This window comes from Sapajus apella, unplaced genomic scaffold (genome assembly GCF_009761245.1).
Source record: "Sapajus apella isolate SASKATOON/1434 unplaced genomic scaffold, GSC_monkey_1.0 scaffold22, whole genome shotgun sequence".
NCBI classification, from domain to species: Eukaryota; Metazoa; Chordata; class Mammalia; order Primates; family Cebidae; genus Sapajus; species Sapajus apella.
Window position 1 is genome coordinate 19,125,842 of NW_022436962.1, and position 19,608 is coordinate 19,145,449.

Consider the following 19,608-nt stretch of genomic DNA (forward strand, 5'->3'; position numbering starts at 1 on the left):
AAGTACATCTCTTCTGAATTCCATGTTCAGTGACAACTCATTAGAAGATTGAAATTAATTATGGTGGGTTTTTTTTTTTCTTGGATAGTCAGTTGTTAATTATTTTCAATCAAAGAACCACCCAAAGTTGTCTAGCACCCCTATATAATGGACTTGAAATAGAAATTTGAGTTCATAAAAATCAGATTTCAATTTCTTTTAGATCGGAATGATGAAAGAGAGACAAATCTGATGCACGATAGCTCATACAGGTTATGACGTGTAACTGAGATTCTGGGAGGTAAAACTGTAGTTTACAATCTTCCTATACTATATAACAAAGCTCTTGACCTTAGACTTTCAGGGAGAAAAACTGTTCTGCAAGTGAAAATTTATACAATGCCCAGATTATTGTAATGACCATTCTAAATGACAATCTAACTATAAGATCAGTGCTCAGATAACCTCTCTGTATTCATTCAATATTAATACAACAAATTCTTACTGGGGCTTTTTTATATGATCAAAACTGTTCTGTTTATGTTGGACAGAGAAGAAAAAAAGTAAACAAATAAATGAATTTTACAAAGCCTGTGATGAGAATAACATGGGATGATATAAAAGATTTGACAATGTTTTGTAAATGGGTAGTCAGCAAAGATATTGCAAAAGATATATCAATATTTGAATGATAAGCAAAAGATAGCCATGCTGAAAATTCATGGTAGATTTGTAAAAATAAGACATAATATAAAGATATAGTCAGAGTTTACTAATTCATATATGTAAAACTTCAGCATGACTGAGAAAACAGTCCCTTAATATTATAGTATAAAAATAGTAGAAATTGTCTTTATTAATTTTTTTCTACTCTTTAGCTTTCAAATGAAAGATTTAATGCTCCCTTATTAACACATGACAGTTACTCTAAAGGTCTTTGAATCCATATTTTTGCCTTGGTTTACATTTGTCTTTTATTTGAGAAAGCAATTTTTAATGCATTCTCAAAATTATATGACAAAGATCTTGTATTGTATGTATTATGTTCACAATATAACTTTATAACAAATGTTCTATAACCAAATTGTGGTTTATGCTCCTAGCCTTAATTATTTACAGCAGAATATAATTGTTAAAAATACATTCATTGAATTGATTCTTCCAAGTAAATTTTTCCTTTACCAATTTTCACTTACCAGTATAATCAGAACAACTAAAAACTTCAGTTTAAATAAGAAACTTCTTTTTCTACTTATGGTGGAATACATGAACCAAGGATAGTTAGAATCTTTGTGCATGTAGGCTAGACATCCATATTTGTGATGTAGGTAATAAAAATGTTTTAAAATTATTTTTAAAATCCATTGTACTTTTAACAGGGAAAGTTAGACTAAGAAATTTAGAAGTGAGGCTATCATAATTTCCATTTGGCTCTAAGTGTAAGTGACTTTTGCTACACTATCTTCTACGGAATCTTTGGAGAAACTGTTCTTGTTTGTTTATATTATTTTTTAATATTAATTCAAGATTAATTCCAAGACATATACCCCAATTTACTTGGAACCTCTACTCTCCAATTTTTTGACATTTGTAAAATTAAAGCTAAAATAAGCCTTTTTATATGCAAAGGTCCACTGAACTAGTGCTATATTTCATGTCCATACTAAAAGTTGCACAGGAACAACCATCTCTTTGAAATGCAAATACACATTGAGGATTTCCGGGTAAATGTAGTCTTCAATTCTACTAGAAAAATAACACCCAAATATGTTTCTGGCAGAGAGAGTGATCCTTTACCTTCAATACCCAGAAAAACTCACCTGATCGCAAAGAATGCTACCATTTCTAGTGCCAACTTTATCACAGTCACAGGATTTGCAAACATCTATGGCTGAAGGATCTGCACCAACTTGTCGGAAAAACAAATCCTTGCACAGCTCACAGTTCCTTCCTGCATCAGGGAAAGGTTATGCATTATGACTTCTAATTCATTAAAATCAGCTGCATAATTCAAAATTAAAGACTGTATTCCTCTGAGAGAATTCTATAATTTTCGGGACGTCCATTTTAATGCACCTTTCATCTCTACCTGCCAATTTAGTGATCCAGAGCATATGAAACAATGAACCTGTTACAAACTGTGCTTTACTTCATTAAACTCCCATCTGTTATATAATACCACACTTCTAAAAGCGGTGCTTCGTAGGGGCCCATACGTTTGAAAATAGTTTATTCTTAAACTTAAAACTTTACATCTAGGATCACGCACTTCGTCTAAATTCAATACAGTATGAGAAATTTCTACAGTGTGGTAGATGATACTCATATAATTAGAAGCCTGTAAGTATGTAGTATTGGAAGTATTTTTCTAGAACTAAATCATGTAAAATGGGAGACTTCTCTTAATATAATTTATTATTCTGTAGTTAACACAATTAAAAACAAATGATTCTGTTAGTGGCCATTAGTTTTCATTTCAAAGATCAAATAGAAATTCATTGTATTTAGATATACCAAGTACTTTTCACTTTAAATACTAAAATAGCCTGACAGATATATCAGGTAATTCCTATAGTTTATAATTTATAAGTGGAAAATTTCTCTTGCTATATTATGTAACAAAAAACCTATAGGTGTTTCTAAAGTGAACAAGAGTAGTATATAAGATAATTGAAATAAGCTGAAATAAAACTCAAGTATATCAATTCCCCCTTTAAACATGATGTAGTTTGCTCAAAAATTGTTGAAATTGGTCCAATATTAGAAGACTATAGATATAATCAAGTGAAAATTCATATTCTGATAGACATTGGCTATTGGGCTACTTAAAAATGAGATTGATTTATAACATTTCTAGACTGTTTCCACTTACATATGCTATTGACTCCCAAATCTGTATCTTCGATCTAGAGAAATCTCTCTTTTATATATCAATGAGTAAGTATTTATTGGGTAATGACCATGTATCAAATACTGTGCTAAGTGCTGTGTAATATAGTAATGAACTAAATACACAATACCCATTGCATTTCTTTCACAAAGCTCTCTTACAGTCCAGAAGGTAAGGGGAATCTTAACTAAATAATACCAGGAATAAATACACATTTTTAAACCGTGATAAGCACAGTTGTCACTAACATGTTTAAATGATTCTGATCTTTTCTGAAGTATCACGAGAGGATGCCCTTGAAGAAAAGAGCTTCACAACTTGTTTCTAACTGGCCCCAGGAGTTTCCCCTATGTCCCCCGAAACACAGAGTGAACATATCCACCACAGAACTTGCCATCTTCTGCCTCATCTCAACCCTCCTGTATTTTCTATCTCAATGGCTGTCACCAACGTTGAGCTTACTGCTCAAGCTGGAATGTAATGTCAGGTATCAGTCTTGGCTCTCCTTCCTTCCCTTGCCTATACGCTGCTCACAAAACACTCACTTTTTTGATCCTAAATGTCACTTTGATCCATTTCCCTCTATCCACACCATCTGAAACGTATTCTGACATTATTTCTCACCTGGACTATTGCAGCACCCCACTAACTGGTTTTCCCAAACCACTCTAACCCTCTCCAATCAATTTTTCACTTTATAAAGAAATGTATCTTTTAAAAACAAGTAACTGATCATGTCTCTTTCCTGATAAAACCCTTAAGTGTCATCTTATTGACCTTAAATAGAAGCCAAATGCTTTATCAGGGCTCCAGAGCCCTCTATGATCTTGCCTTGTCTTCCTTCCTAATTTCTCTTCTTGCCACCAGCCATTTGCCCATCTTTCATTTTTTCAAAGGTGGCATGTTCCTCTCTCTCCTAGGCCACTGCACAAAATGTTTTCCTAATTGTAAGCCTTAGTTCACCAACCTAATGCTCCTCCCTCTCACACCTTCAACTGGTGAATTCCTACTGTACTTGCCCTGTCTTAGCAATCATCAGACAACTTTGTAATTGTTCCTTTCAATGGTATGTCTTTCCCACTATACAATAACCCAAAGACAGAAAAAATCATTGTCTTATGCATCTTCATGTCCCAGCACCTACCCAAGATCTTGTGATATTAAAGTTATTGATAATCATTTAATAAATGCATGCTTAGGAGTATCACTTTGAAACCCATCAGATATGTGCTATTCAGGTGTTGGCCATTTCTATTTTTAATAAACTTGCCCTTCAAAAGGATGATAATTTTCAATGACTAGTCGAATGCTTGTAGTTTTAGAACAGGACTTTGATTATCATCATCTTCATTTAATTAGCAATTCTAAAAAGAGTATTATCAGATTACCAGTGTCCATGCCAAATCTGAATGAATATAATCTCCACGAGAATCCAGACATAAAGGACAATAAAGGGGACACAGGGAAACTTATCTTAAGGATATATGTTCAAACTTAGCATTCCTGAGTTATTCTAAATACGTCTGTGGTTTAGTCAAATGGTGTAAATCCTTAAAAAATTTTTTTTTTCTGAAAAGATACAGTTTAAGACTAGAGTGTCACTTGTGAAAACTATCTAGTGACTTGGAAATAGGAAGATTTGGTGAATCAGCTTTGGTTTTCAAACTTAACAGTATGAAAACACATTCTTAAATAAGATAGCAATAACATAATTCAAAATAATTTGCATTGTAAATAGAAGCACACAGATCTCCAAGACCAAGTCAGCAATTTATTTGCTACTTACCTGTAGTATTATGCTCACAATCATCACAAACTCCTCCTCCCCCTCTAAAGTGCTCAAAAGGAAATGGGTCCACAGAGACGTTGTAATGGCAGCTTTTGGAATGTCTGTTGCATTGACAAGGTTTACAATTGAAAGCGTGAACTTGATCACCTTGGCGGAAGGGCTTGTCATTATAAAGAGGCAAGCAGTGATCACACTAGAACAAAAAGTATCAGAACAATGAAGATAAAGCTGTGATTTTCTTTCATATTATTGATATGCTAGGAACTGTCACGAGATGTAAAGCACATATGAGTGAGTTTAAAGTCAGCAATGATTATATTTGAAAAATATTTTGTAAGTCAGAAATAGCATATTTATGGGCACGGTAGGGTGGAATTGTAAAAGTGACCATGCAAGCTTGAGCCATGCAAAATGATCTTTTTTTTCCTTAATTTTTGTGGGTACATAGTGGGTTTATGTATTTATGGGCTACGTGGAATGTTTTGATAAAGCCATACAATGTGTAATAATCACATCTTGGAAAATAAGATATCTATCCTCCCAATCATGTATCCTCTGTGTTCCAAACATGCAAAGTGATCTGAATAATAAACAGGAAAGGTGATGATAGTTCTAAGACTTTTAAAACTTCAAAAACGTCAAAAACTCCCCACTGCCGATTATAAATGTAAAGAAATGAACCAGTAAAAACAAACACGTATTTAGTACTCTGTAATCTAAAACATTACAAACTTGGAGAAGTTGTTTTACTCCTTTGTAAAATACTCACTAAAAGTACTTTGAACAGCGCGTGCCCTCATCTCACCTATAACTTACCAGGCTGAACACCGCATCTTTTCTATGCCTTGGTGAATTGCCATGCTCCTTTCTAAGTTTGAATCAGCTTCCAACATTTTGACTTTCGTACTTTTAGTGTTGTAAAGTACCTGTGAGAATTTCTCTAATGTGAAGTGTTTGCGGTGTCACTTCCTCAAGGACATCTTCACCCTATTCGTGGCAAGCCCTTTCCTCATTTTTGTTAAGTTCACCTTCACTAAGTAGCTCCGGCTGCATATCCAGAATCTCTCAAACAGCAGTAGTGACTATTTCTTCTATGACTCCACTTAGGTTCAATTGGAATTTTTCTTCAAGTATTTTCTTTCTTTGCAGTGCTTTCATCTTTGCTACCTAATTCCTCTTCTTTTTTGAATATCTGTGTTTGTAAAGTGTCACTTGGGTTTATCACTCATAAGGGGGCAATACAACCACATGCTTCTCTGTCTATGAATAAACTGAATAATAAATGTGTAGTGTGCAATCACCAACATATTTTGAAAAAGGAAACATGATTGGTCACTGACCACAATGTGCATCTGTTATTTTATGTGGTAATTTGTGGACTGCAGAGCCAGCAGCAATGTTTATGTAATTAGTCACAGTAATATTCCATGTTACCTGACACTTGAACTATGTTGTTGGAGGACTGGCAGCATTTAACTAAACTATGGTAACTGATATTCATGCCTATCAGAATTGCATAAGGAGATGACTGCCTATATAACTGTAAGAAAAAATTTACTCAAATTACATAATAGGTCTATTATGTACTGAAACAAATCAACAAAACCTGGATATATGTTTTATAATTATTTTAACCTCCTAATAGAATTTGTGGTCAAAGCAAAATTTTTTCTGTAGATTTAAATAACAATTCACCTGAACTGAGTTTAGTACAACTATAGGCATAACAAAAAGTATTATTTATAAAATAAAGGCAGGGAAACTTAAAAGGAAACTTAAAAGCATTGATAATTTGGCTAGCAAATGATAAGTCAAAATGTCAACATGAGACAATTTCTTTCAAATTTGCATATATATATATTTTCTTTCCAAAATGAATATACATGTGTATTGTTATTAAACATCATGTATTTTGCGTTACTAGTTTTGTATTATTAAACATTATTTTTCTGCATTATTTCCTATATTTTTCATAAAATAACATTCAGTCATTCTGCAATTATTACACGTTTAGTTTTTTTTCAGTTTTATTTTGGGAATGAAGGTGGATACAGCTAAGTATTACCTTAAGAAAATTATGAGATGAAATTACATTATCAAAGAATGTAGAAGTTTTAAATATTTTGTTAAATATGATCAAATTCCTTCTAGAAAAATTAAACTCATAGTCACACCAGCAATATCTGAAAATGTCCATTTTCTTGTGTTTTGCCAATATTAGAACTCTTGTTATATCTTCATTATTTTGATTTTAGAAAATATGTCAATTACTGCTTTAGTATGTATGTCTTTGGTTACTAGTAAAGCCAATAAAACTTCACCTAGTTCTTCTTTAGATATAGTACTTTATGAGAAAACTGTTCATTTTTCTTTAACATATTATTTTTAAATTGATTTTCAATATTTTATCAGATATTAGAATTTTCCTTTTCCTGTAAAACAGTGAATATTTAGTTCATAATTTTAAATATACATTTATATTTATTTTCTTCCCCAACTTTACTGGCCAGAATTTTCAGCATAATAGTTAATTGATATAGTATAGTAGTAGTGATAGGTATAATTATCTTTTTTCTCATTTTAATGAAAATGTCTGTAATGTTACAGCTTTTACAGTATTGGCTATTGATTTTATATAGACAATTTTTATCATTTTAAAGAAGAAATTGCTTCTTCAAAACAACCAATATGGACTTATGTTAAAAAATAAAAAAATACATTTTCAATTTTATTAAATATTCTGATTTAATTGTTTGACCTATTGCATTGATAAATTATATAACAGCTTAGCAGGCTAATTGGAGTCAGTGCCTGCATTTTTGAATAAACCCAACATCATTAATAGTAAATAATGTCAAGTAAAAGAAATGTAGGAGTTTTACATTTGTAATATAAATGAGATTTCTCCAGGTTTTTATAAAGGCTTTTATTAAAATAAACCTTAGAATTGTAATAGGTAATTATATGTATTTGTATTTATAAAGTTAATTTTAATATCTGAATGATCAGAAAATTCTCATTTTGCACATACACTAAAACCTATTACATTTTGTCAAATTATATTTCATGTAAAGAACAATCAATTCAAGATAAGAGTTAAAATAAGTAAATACCAAGATTTCTGAAAATCATTTTTCTCACACTCCATTTGCTGTGAAATACTTAATGTGACTTCCCTAAGTGCCCAGCGTATGCCAGAGTTATGTGTTGAATTACGAATCAGGGAAGTCAAACCATGTAAAGTAATGTCTCCCTGTCTATCCATAATCATGGTCCTTTCCTCTTTGTTTTATATTAACATTGTTAAAAACTATCTTCACATTGAGATAACAAAAGTTATTCCATTGTTCTATTTTAATATAGAATAAATTGTGATAAATATTGAGTATTTTAGAACAGTTTGACATATTTCATAATCATTACTGGAACACACTCTAGTCGAAAGCATGTTTTTGCCAGTATTTACTTTTCCCCACTAGTTCAATTCCTTCCTTTAACAATCTTAAAGGGAGAAGATATAAAATCAGAATTTAGTTGCCCAGTGTGTTGCTGTTTAATGGTATTCAAAAATTTTAGTATAAAAACAAAGTGCGTTTTTTCAGTTTCGCTCGGTAGAAAAAGACAAAAAGGAGAAAAAATAATAAGAATGTAAATATTAGGCCACAATGTTTATATCAGGTAGCACTACATTTTAAACATTGGCTAAAAAAAAAAAAATCACCCCTTTGGTCATTTTACAATGGTCAAGTTAAACCCAATGGTCAATTAAATTATCACTGTAATATTCTTTTTGGAGTGATGAAGTTTCTTTTTTCCCACAGTCATTTCTAACCATTTAGGTTAAGATAGTTTTCCCTTTTCTCATCTCTCAGAGTCCTATATTAATACCTCAGTCTTGCTCCTGACACTCCCCTTAAATTATTGGCTTGCGTATGGGTATCTTCCAGAAAACCCAAGTTACTGACTTTATATTCTCTGTGTCATCCATGCATTAGGAGCAATGATAGACAATTGCTAAGCTGTTAACTGACAATTCACAATTGACAATGATATTGATGTCCAGAGAAAGCTGTTCTTGAGGGAATTTAGAGAGGAACTGTTCACAATGAAAACAGCTCACAAACAAGGTGACATTTATGTAAAGTCTTCAGAATTGACTGTTATGAGATGATTTGCAATAAAAACCCCTTACAAATATAAAATGAAATTCACCTCATAAAAGAGTATGTAGCAACCATTAAAATATTGTCAACTATGGGTCTTTAGCCAAAAAAATTTAAAGTGGGGAAATCGACCTCTTTATGTTTCCCTCACCAGCAATACCCATATGCAAATCAAATTTATTTCATAAAATCAAAAGTTAGAGATTTATAGGCTGAGAGTCAAACAGCCTAGCTCAATTATTGGTGCTGCTGTTTACTAACTGCAAAAAGGCCACCGTGAAAAGTAACATCAAATGCATACTCTCATTTTATGAATATACTCTCATGAGCGTATACTCTGGCCACTATATTAAGCATTTTAAATGGGTTGTTTTTAAATCCTCTAGGCCTGAGTGAAACAGTATCCCACATCTAATTTCTGTTTCTTGACTTGCTAGCCCTGTGTTCTAGTGCAACTGTCTGTACCTCTCTAATCCTTATTTTTCTCACTTGTAACATGGGAGTAATAACACTTCTCTCATAAGGTTGCTGTAAAGACCAATCAATTATCAAAGCAGTTGTCACACAGTTGGCCCTCAGCAAACTTGCCTATGACTTTGATTGTTATTGGATTCACAACGGAGGATTAAAGAGGTTAAGTAACATGAGCAATGACAATGGACAGTTAGTCCTAGAGTCCTCTTTACGTCTATGAATCTGTTTCTTCATCTCCAAAATGAAGATAAGTTAATGGAATGTCTTACCTGTATTTGACTCAAAATAATCTTAGGATAAGTGGTAATATACAAATAATGCTCAAAACAAAGCTTGGAAAATACTACATGCTCAAACCTGAAATTCAGAAGATGGAGGAGGAGAAAAACAAGGAAGAGAGGGGTAAAAATCCAACAGAGTTGTTGATCTCAAGTTTGACTAACACCGGCAGTATATGACTATCACTATGCTATATACAGTCTAAAACCATTAAGAGGCGATTCTGTGGTCATAAATGCATTGGTCTATGATCTGCTTTGGAGGAGGTAGCCTACAGAATGGCAAGAAGCAATGTATAACCAAAATTTATTTCTGGTTAATTTGATCATCTGTAGTTATCACTATAGAGGAGTTCCTATCTATCAACAATACTTCCCAGGAGGCATCAGATATAACTATTACTTCTTCTAGTAGCCCTATGTGTGGGGAAAATATGTTCTAATTGGATAAATGGAAGAATAGATGAAAATTCACTTTCTGACTTCTTGGATTTGAAGGAGAGAAATTAGCTCATTAAGCTGTCTTCCCCAGTTCAATTAGCCATGCACTTAACCTCATTTCCAATATTTAAAAAACCCTATTCCATTGTAAAACTTTTGCCAAAGGCAAAATTTTGCTATAACACAATGCCCTGAGCCTGTTTTTCTCTTGACTTCAAAACATTCTCATTGAAGAATTTGTTTATTGTATGGTGGTTTTTATCATTCAAGTTGTGCTTTCTTAAACATAAGTTGGTGGAAGTGATGAGATGGAAACTGTGGTCCTGTCACACTGATTTCAGATGCAGTTTGTCTTTTGCAAAACAACTGCTGGCTGTTTAAGTTTGGGATATTGCCTACATGAGTTAGTGGAGCAAACCCAGCAAAAGCAATCCTTTGCTATTTCTAGGAAGACATTTTTGCTTTTGGATTATAATATTTAAAAAGCCTAATTTCAGATTTTATACTTATTGTCAGCCCAAAGCCATTATCAAAAAGTCTAATTGTAAATAAGACTGGACTAAATGCTGTATGAATGCTCCAAAGATATTCATGTCTTTATTCACGGCTGCCTTAATGTTTAACGCCAAAGACAAATTTTACCACTGACCCAATGGAGTGGTTTTGGTCCTACTGAACTACTTGTTATTGAAAACTACTGGCCTTTCTTTTGTGGAGAATGAAAACCCTACAGAAATATGGGTAACGTGTTCTGTTTTCCTAAAGAAAACAAGCATAGCTGTTATTTTTTATCAAATTAATATTTTTAAGATTATGATAATACCAGCCTGACAAAAATTTGTAGAAAGGACCACTGCAGAACACTGCTTGTGGGAGAGGAATTTATCCATTCCTTTTAAGAGGAGCAACATATGTATACATTCCATGGGACTGAGAAATTCCCCTGAGAATTTAGGAAAATACATTTTTAAAGCAACTTGATAAAGATTTTTTTTTTTTTAAATAATGGGGTATTGATAATAGTGAAGAAAACAAGTTAAATGCCCAAAAGTAGAGAGTGATTTAAGATGTCCTAATTCTTAAAAAAAAAGGGCTAACATCTATAAATATGGAAGAATATTCATAATACAGTTTGAATTTAAAATCAAGTTAAAAATAACATATAGAGTATAATCCTCTATTCTAGATAAAGATGGATTTATCTATTGACATAAATATACAACTCTAAAAAGATACAGGTGAGATGTGTTTATTTATAATAACAATAATATAAGGTCTGAAAGTATATAAATTAAGTGTATTAGCTGGGTTATCTATGGGTGGTAGGTTTACAGATAAAGATTGCAACTCTTTTTTCCAGTGTACATTTATTACTAATGTATTAAAAATTGAGTGCAAATAAAATGTAACTGCATGGATGGTTACAAGATAATTATATATCCTTTCATGAACATTTCACTAAGAACAGCTAAGAAAATTAATATGTTCCAGTTTTAAATTACACACAGATGAGCAAACAACCACAGGAAAAAAATGATTCTCTTTCCAAGTACTATGCAGGCTAAAAAGTTTTTAAGCCACCAGTAAACAGAGTATGATTTGTAAAAGATACACATTTTTTCACAACAATAGGGTTAACATACAGCAACAAAGATTTTGAGAGATGATGCCTAAATTTGTTTTAAATTTTCATTAAAAACATATACAACTAAATGACACACCAACACCTATTTGGGTCTTTGATCCTAAAGATGATGCTGTTTCTATTATCATTTTGGGTGGGCTACAAAGACAAATAGAAGGAACACTTTTTAGTCTACTCTGTGATTAAAAAGTTTCATGAAGTATTAAATTCTTGGTCCTGTAATTGTTCCTTAACAACTCCTTTCAGATAATACAAGGAGAACCATGACAAAATGGAAGAAATAATAATTGGTAAATGCATAAGTAAATTTTTGAATTCTCATAATTTTCATCTATCTTTTCTACCAGTGATTTTCAAGATTGATTGAAAATCAAGAACCGTATCTTATATTTTATGCAGCTCCTGAAGCAAATGGTTTTCTATTTCATGATTTCCCAATCTCCGGTTGATCATCTGTCACTTTCAATTATGTTTTGGGTTCTTCTATAACAACTGGATTCCCTCGATACCTCCTTGAATGCTCAAATTATGAGATTAGACAATGGCTATATCAGGGTCAAGGACTTTTATCACTGATTTATTTAACTGCTTTCATTCTGATAGTTTCTTAAAGGCTGCTTATCAACTTTGCTTAGTTGCACCCAAATACTTTGACATGTTCAGTTATGAAAATCATTGAATCTAGAAGACACTGATGAAATTTATTTTATTATGTTATATTCTAATAATACACAACGACAGTTATTTCTTTTGGATCATTAAACTGAAGTATAGTTTTCCTTTGTTACTATAACAGAGCAGCAAAGACAATCTTTCAAAGACAACCCATAGTCTCCAAAGCATTTTTATCAACTCCACTCCCAATAGACTCAGTTTTTTGTTGTCTTTTTTTTTTGAGACAGAGGACAGAGTCTCACTCTGTCGCCCAGGCTGGAGCCCAGGCACTATCTTGGTTCACTGCAACCTCCGCCTCCCACATTCAAATGATTCTCGTGCATCAGCCTCCCTAGTAGCTGAGACTACAGGCACATACCACCATGCCTAGCTAATTTTTGTATTTTTTAGCAGAGACGGGATTTCACCATAGTGCCCAGACTGGTCTCAAACTCCTGACCTCAAGTGATCTGCCCACTTTGGCCTACCAAAGTTCTGGTATTACAGGCGTGTGCCACCTTACCCAGCCATGCACTCAATTTTATTTCTTAACACCTTCACATTACAGAGAAATAGAAACTTGTATAAATAAAGAGTTTAAGTAATTTAACTACAGGAACAGTTTATTTATTCAGTCACTTACCCAACAATCTTAAATGCCTATTATGTATCTTTGAAAAAAGAAGGAAGAAAAATGTCCTCTTAGTCAAAGATACATAAAACCCTCGCAAAACATTGGGGATTAGGGAGAAAATTTTCCTTCAAGGTCCTGAGAGCTCCCAGTGTCAATGACCTTTGAAAGGTTAAGTTCATAATGATCACCATGAGTCGTCAAAAACAACTTGTCTTCAATATGGTGAAGAAGTGCCTAGAAGGAGCTCTAGAACATAGTAGGTACTCAATTTATATATTGGATGTTCGCCTTCAGAAACCTCACTTCTAATTTCCATGATTATACTGGCTCCAGGGATAGAAAATAGTATTTGAGGGAGGGAGGGGTTGACTGGAGTCACTTTGGCTCAGTCCATCTTTACTTTCTGCTGAGCCTAACCTGGACAGTAGAGTCCTAGAAACCAAGAGATGTACGTATTCCACTCCAGGCTATAAAATTTAGAGATATGGATGCAGCATTGCCTATGTGAGCAGGAGAGAAAGACAATCTATTTCAAAGTGAGAGATTATAAAGTGATCACTTTTTAGTAGTTATATTACTGCTCACTGAATAAAAGAGGCAATTTGTTAAACGGTTCCCAGATGGCCTGAATGAAATGGAGACACTCTGAAAATCTGTATATTTCCCCTTTCTCCTCAGTAGAAACTAGCCCCCAACGCTGGAAATGTTAAGAGCCTAAATCTCTAATAATAGTAATTGTCCTCAGGCTCTATTCAAGGCTTCCCCTTTCCTTTGGCTGTAGCAATTCAATTGTCATTCAAATGATCCAGTTTCACTATGATTTGTCTACTAGGTAGAGAAATCATCTTTATAAACATAAAAACTTTATCATGCTCAGGTATCTTTTTTCCAGTAGAAGTGTCCCTAGGTAGCTCTAATGTTCCCATGGCAAAGGTAATGTTAAGACAAACTGGTTAATTTATTACCAGTGATAGATTTCAGAGGGGTACACAGATAAAGTGCCCAACCACAGAGAGAATCTAGACAGAAAATGGCTCAGTGCTTTGCACACGGGTGGTGATATTTATTAGATGAATGTATGAGTGAATGTCCTAACAGACTCTTTGCATTTTACGACACATTACAGAACTGTACCTTAATGTGAATAGCATTTAATTGAATAGTAACATTAAAGGTTTAAAGTCAAATGCAATAATACTTTACCTGTGAATTTTTACCTATGGATCACGTAATTTCTATTAGAAAAGCCAAAATGAATATTATCCTTGACCATTGAGCAGACAAATGACATGTGTTTATCCTTCAATGACATATTCCTTTCTCAGTAGTTGTCTTTCCCTTGGCTAAAAATTCTTACATAATTAAAGTGTTCACAGATACAATGTACTTACTTGCTCTCTAGATACTGAAATTAATAGCATAAATTAAATAACTACTAATACTATTGGACAATACTGATCGAACATAGGTGACAATACAAGGATCAAAAACACATCATACAAAGCTTTCCCAATATCTCAACTATTAATACACGTGGCTATTTTTAGAAACATTACAATTCAAGTAATGCCTAGTCTAACTCTATGGGCAAAGTGAAATGGAAGATTGGAAAAATGTCCAATGAAATGAATTGTAATAATGTAAAATGAAACCAGTTTGGAAAAATACAAACTGTAGGCAGGATTGTTCAAATAATTATTCAGTCTACATATTGTCTATATATAAATATCACTGATAACTTATTTAATTTTAAGCAGAATTTTCTAACTGTATGCCTGTGAATATAGATCTGTCTAATTATGTCTAGTGGTTGAATGAGATGGAACCATTTGCATGAGAGGTCTTGGATTCTTATTTGTTAATTTTCAATATTGTATATTGTTAGGTATTTGATTTCTCCTTTGACTTGCCTGTCCTTCTTTTATTCCTTCTTCCTCTTATTTATAGATTGTTCAGGGCACTAAACAAAAAAGACAATTGGGGACACACCACCTTCCCTTAAGAGAATAGAAGGAGGATTTTAAAGTTTGTTCAAGATTGCAGATAATAGATGAGATAAAGCAAGTCTATTTTATTGCAACCATAATAATTTAACCCTATTGACATTCCAGGAAATATGGCCTGGAATAGAGACCACATTTGTACAAGATAACCTGCATTATTTTACAAATGAATTCAACTAAGAAAAGCTGGATTTATTACATTAATATGTTGTTTACATGCAACTCTCCAAAATAATATACATCACACATATATGGATTCACATACTAACATTATTGATGTTTTTCAATATTTAAGATTCCTCCAAACTTTGTCAACTGATATAAAAGGTATTTGATTAAATATAAAGGTATTTTATATTGGAAATTTTGTCTAGTATTAGACTTGACTACTACATTAGTAACTTAAAAAACCCTTTCTTAAGTATTGCTGCATTTAAATTTTTAAGATTTAAAATGTCTATGCTATTTTTATTACTAATTATTAATTGTTAGCCTGAATCATTTGTTTTTACTGAAGTCATCTCTATTTATTATAGTAATTAGTGTCTGTCAGGGAATCTTTTTTGAATTTCAAAAATGAAGGTCCTTCAATATTTTCAAATACTTGCATCTATAATCAAGACATAATGGCTGTACTCTAGCGTAATGCTCTACACATAGAAGGCATTTATAAATATTTGTTGAGTGACTAAAGCTAGCAAGTGATCAATCTTCACAGTAAAACTATAAATGTACACGGTAATCATGAATTTAGTAATGGTTATTCCAATGTGAAGAGAGTCACCTCCACTCTGTCTTTAGCAGTAGCATGAGTATTTACATAGATGATATATTTCTAATATATTAATCAATATCACATTTGAGAAATTATACTGAAATATTAAAAATAAATTTATGAATAACTTAAAAACAGAATTGTATTATCATATGTACCATTTAACTTAGCAAGAAGACACTGCCATATATATTCCACTTTACTAATAACATCTGAATTTAATAATATAGTAAGTAGTCCTCTTTTCCACAAGGAATATATTTTAACACCTCTAGTAGATGCCAGATCTCTATATGCAACTGGGTTTGGTAGTAGGTGTACTGTGTACTACATATTTCAGCTCTATGTAGTACATATTTTCTGTTCATGTCTTTTAGTCACAAATTTATTGCTTTTTCCATTTTAAATAAGCACTTATCTAGCACTATGGTCATAACTTTTGTAGTTTGTGGTGTGACAGCAAATCTAGCACTAATTTCTTTTTTTTCTTCACTATTTCACAGATAGAAGATTCATTATTATTAGATATCTTAGCAATCTCAGCATACATTTTTTTCCTTTCCTGACTAAGTCAGGAATAGTGAGTTTGGTTTGTTTTTGTTTCTCTAGCTCCTTGAGGTGTGCCTTTCAATTGTCTATTTGCGGTCTTTCAGACTTTCCGATGTAGAGATTTAATGCTATGAACTTTCCTCTTGGCACCACCTTTGCTGCAGCCTGGAGGTTTTGATAGGTTGTGTTACTATTTCAAATAATTCAGTTCAACAATTTTTTAAGTTTCCATGTTGATTTCATTGTTGACCCAAGAATCATTCGGAAGCAGGTTAATTTCCATATATTTGCATGGTTTTGGGGTTCCTTTTGATTTCCAATTTTATTTCACACTGGTCTGAGAGAATACTTGATATAATTATCTTACACTTTTTGAGACTCGTTTTGTGGCCTATCACATGGTTTATCTTGGAGAATGTTTCATGTGCTGATGAACAGAATGTATATTATGTAATCATTGGGTAGAATGTTCTGTAAATATCTGTCAAGTCCATTAGTTCTAGGGTATAGTCCTCTGTTTCTTTGTTGACTTTGTCTTGATAACATGTCTAGTGCTGTCAGTAGAGTACTGAAGTCCCCCACTATTATTGGGTTGTTGTCTATATCATTTGTTAGATCTAGTAGTAATTGCTATATAAATTTGGGCACTCTGGAGTTAGGTTCATATATATTTAGAATTGTGATGTTTCCCTGTTGGACTAGTCTTTTTATCACTATTTAATATCCTTCTTTGTCTTTTTAAACTGCTGTTGCTTTAAAGTTTGTTTTGTCTGATATGAGAATAGCTATTCCTGTTTGCTTTTGGTGTCCCTTTTCATGTAATTTCTTTCTCCACCTCTTTGCCTTAAGTTTATGTGAGTTCTTATATGTTAGGTAAGTCTCTTCAGAACAGCAAATACTTGGTTGGTGACTTATATCTTCTGCCATTCTGTATCTTTTAAGTGGAGCATTTAGGCCATTTACATTCAATGTTAGTATTAGGATGTAAGATACTATTCTATTCGTTATGCTATTTGTTGCCCGAATGCTTTGGGTTTTTTTCATTGTGTTATTATTTTATAGGTCCTGTGAGATTTATGCTTTAAGGTGGTTCTATTCTGGTGTATCTCAAAGATTTATTTCAAGATTTAGAGCTGCTTTTAGCAGTTCTTGTAGTGCTGGCTTGGTGACGGTGAGTTCTCTCAGCATTTGTCTGTCTGAAAAAGACTTTTTCTTTCACTTATGAAGCTTATTTTCACTGGATACAAATTTCTTGGCCAATAACTGTTTAAGGAGAATAAAGAAAGGACATCAATCCCTTCTAGCTTGCAGGGTTTCTGCTAAGAAATCTGCTGTTAATCTGATTGGTTTTCCTTCATAGGTCACCTGATGCTTTTGGCTCACAGTTCTAAAGATTCTTTCCTTCATATTGACTTTAGATAACCTGATGACTATGTGCTTAGGCAATTACCTTTTTGTGAAGAATTTAGATGTTCTTTCAGCTTCTTGTATTTGGATATATAGATCTCTACCAAGGTTGGGGAAGTTTTCCTTGATTATTCCCTGAAATACATTTTCCAAACATTTAGATTTCTCTTCTTCCGTGGGAACATCAACTATTCTTAGATTTGGTCATTTAACATAATCCCAAACTTCTTGGAGGCCCTGTTCATTTAATATTTTTTTCCTTTCTTTGTTTGGGTTAATTTGAAAGCCTCGTCTTTGAGCTCTGAAGTTCTTTATTCTATTTGTTCAATTCTATAGCTGAGACTTTCCAGTTTATTTTGCATTTCTCTAAGTGTGTCTTTGATTTCCAGAAATTATGATTTCTTCTTATTTATCTATTTCTCTGGAGAGTTTTCTGTTTATATCTTGTAACATTTTTGAAATTTATTTGAGTTCATATTCACCTTTGGTGCCTCCTTCAGTAGCTTAATAATCAACCTTGTATGTTCTTTTTCTGGCATTCAGAGATTTCTTCTTGGTTTAGACGCATTGCTGGTAAGCTAGTATGATCTTTTGGGGGTACTAAAGAGCCTTATTTTGTCATATTACTAGAATTGTTTTTCTGATTCCTTCTCATTTGGGTAGAGTATGTCAGAGGGAAGATCTGAGGCTCGAGTATTGTTCAAATTCTTTCTTCTCAGTGAGCGCTCCCTGGATATGGGTGCTCAGGGATGTGCCTTTCTGAGAGCTGAAATGCAGTGATTGTTACTTTTCTTCTGATCTATCCACCCAGCAGAGCTACCAGGCTCCAGACTTGTACTGGGGAATGTCTGCAAAGAGTCCTGTGATGTGATCAGTTTTCAGGTCTCTCAGCCCTAGATAACACACCTGCTCTGGTGGTTATACCAAGGGAGTGAAGTAGTCTCTGTGAGGGTCTTTTGTTGTATTTTTGTTTATTGCACTAGTTTTGTGTCCGCTGGCCTCCAGCCAGGATGTGACTCTTTCAAGAGAGCATCAGCTGCAGCAAGTAAGAAGGATACAAGCTTACTCTAGGGTCTCCTGGATAAGTTCTCAGGCAGTGGGCAGGGGCACAGAACTCCCAAGAGATTATGTCCTTTGTCTTTAGCTACCAGGGCAGGTAGAGAAAATCCATCAGGTGGGGGCATGGTTAGGTGTGTCTGAGCTTAGAATCTCCTTGGGCAGGGCTTGCTCAAGCTACTCTGGGTGTTGGGGGTGTGGTTCTCAGGCAGATGGAGTTACGTTTCCAGGAGGATTATGGCTGCCTCTGCTATGTCATGCATGTCACCAGGAAAGCAGGGGAAAACTGCAGTAAAAGGCCTCACTCAGCTCCCATGCAGACCAAAAGGCCAATCTCACTCATGCAATACCCCTGCAACAGCACCGAGTTTATTTCCAGGCAATGGGTGAGCAGGGCTCAGGATCTGCTCCTGCTCCAGGTCTCCTCACTGGGAAAGCAAACAGGGCTTTCAGGTTTCACACTTCCCAGCCTGCTGCAACTTCTGTGCTGTGTCTGCCCTCCTGGTTCACCCTCTCCTCCAGATTCTGCTAGGAAAATTTGTATTCAGTCGAAATTGTTACAAAGTTCAGCTAGAAGTTTCCTTCTCCGTGTGGTCTTTCCCCAATTCCACTGGTGGTCCTCCCCAAGGACCCTGTGAGACAAAGTCAGAAACGGCTTTCCTGGAGGCTGAGATTCCACACGGCTCCCCCACCTCCTTCCTCTACCCCTATATTTTGCTCAACTCTCTAAGTCTGTCTCAGCTCCAGGTAAGGCCAAATTCATCACCTGTGATATGGACCTTCAGGTTCCCCAGGAAGGGTGTGTGTTCAAAGATGGATGATCTCCCTTTCACACTTCGGGCACTCACAGTTTTTCGGCTATCTCTTGGAG

The 19,608-nt window shown here is 33.8% G+C and overlaps 1 protein-coding gene across 3 annotated transcripts in view; it reads right to left on the reverse strand.

Moving 5' to 3' along the window:
- The window catches only part of USH2A (usherin), a 763,828-nt gene that overhangs the window by 634,774 nt on the left and 109,446 nt on the right, over positions 1–19,608 (reverse strand). For all 3 annotated transcript variants that reach the window (XM_032289234.1, XM_032289233.1, XM_032289235.1), the window contains 2 exons: positions 4,656–4,851; positions 1,800–1,930 (listed from right to left, as the gene is read on the reverse strand). In XM_032289234.1, the coding sequence (XP_032145125.1) occupies positions 1,800–1,930; positions 4,656–4,851 (327 nt within the window). The remainder of the gene's footprint in view (positions 1–1,799; positions 1,931–4,655; positions 4,852–19,608) is intronic.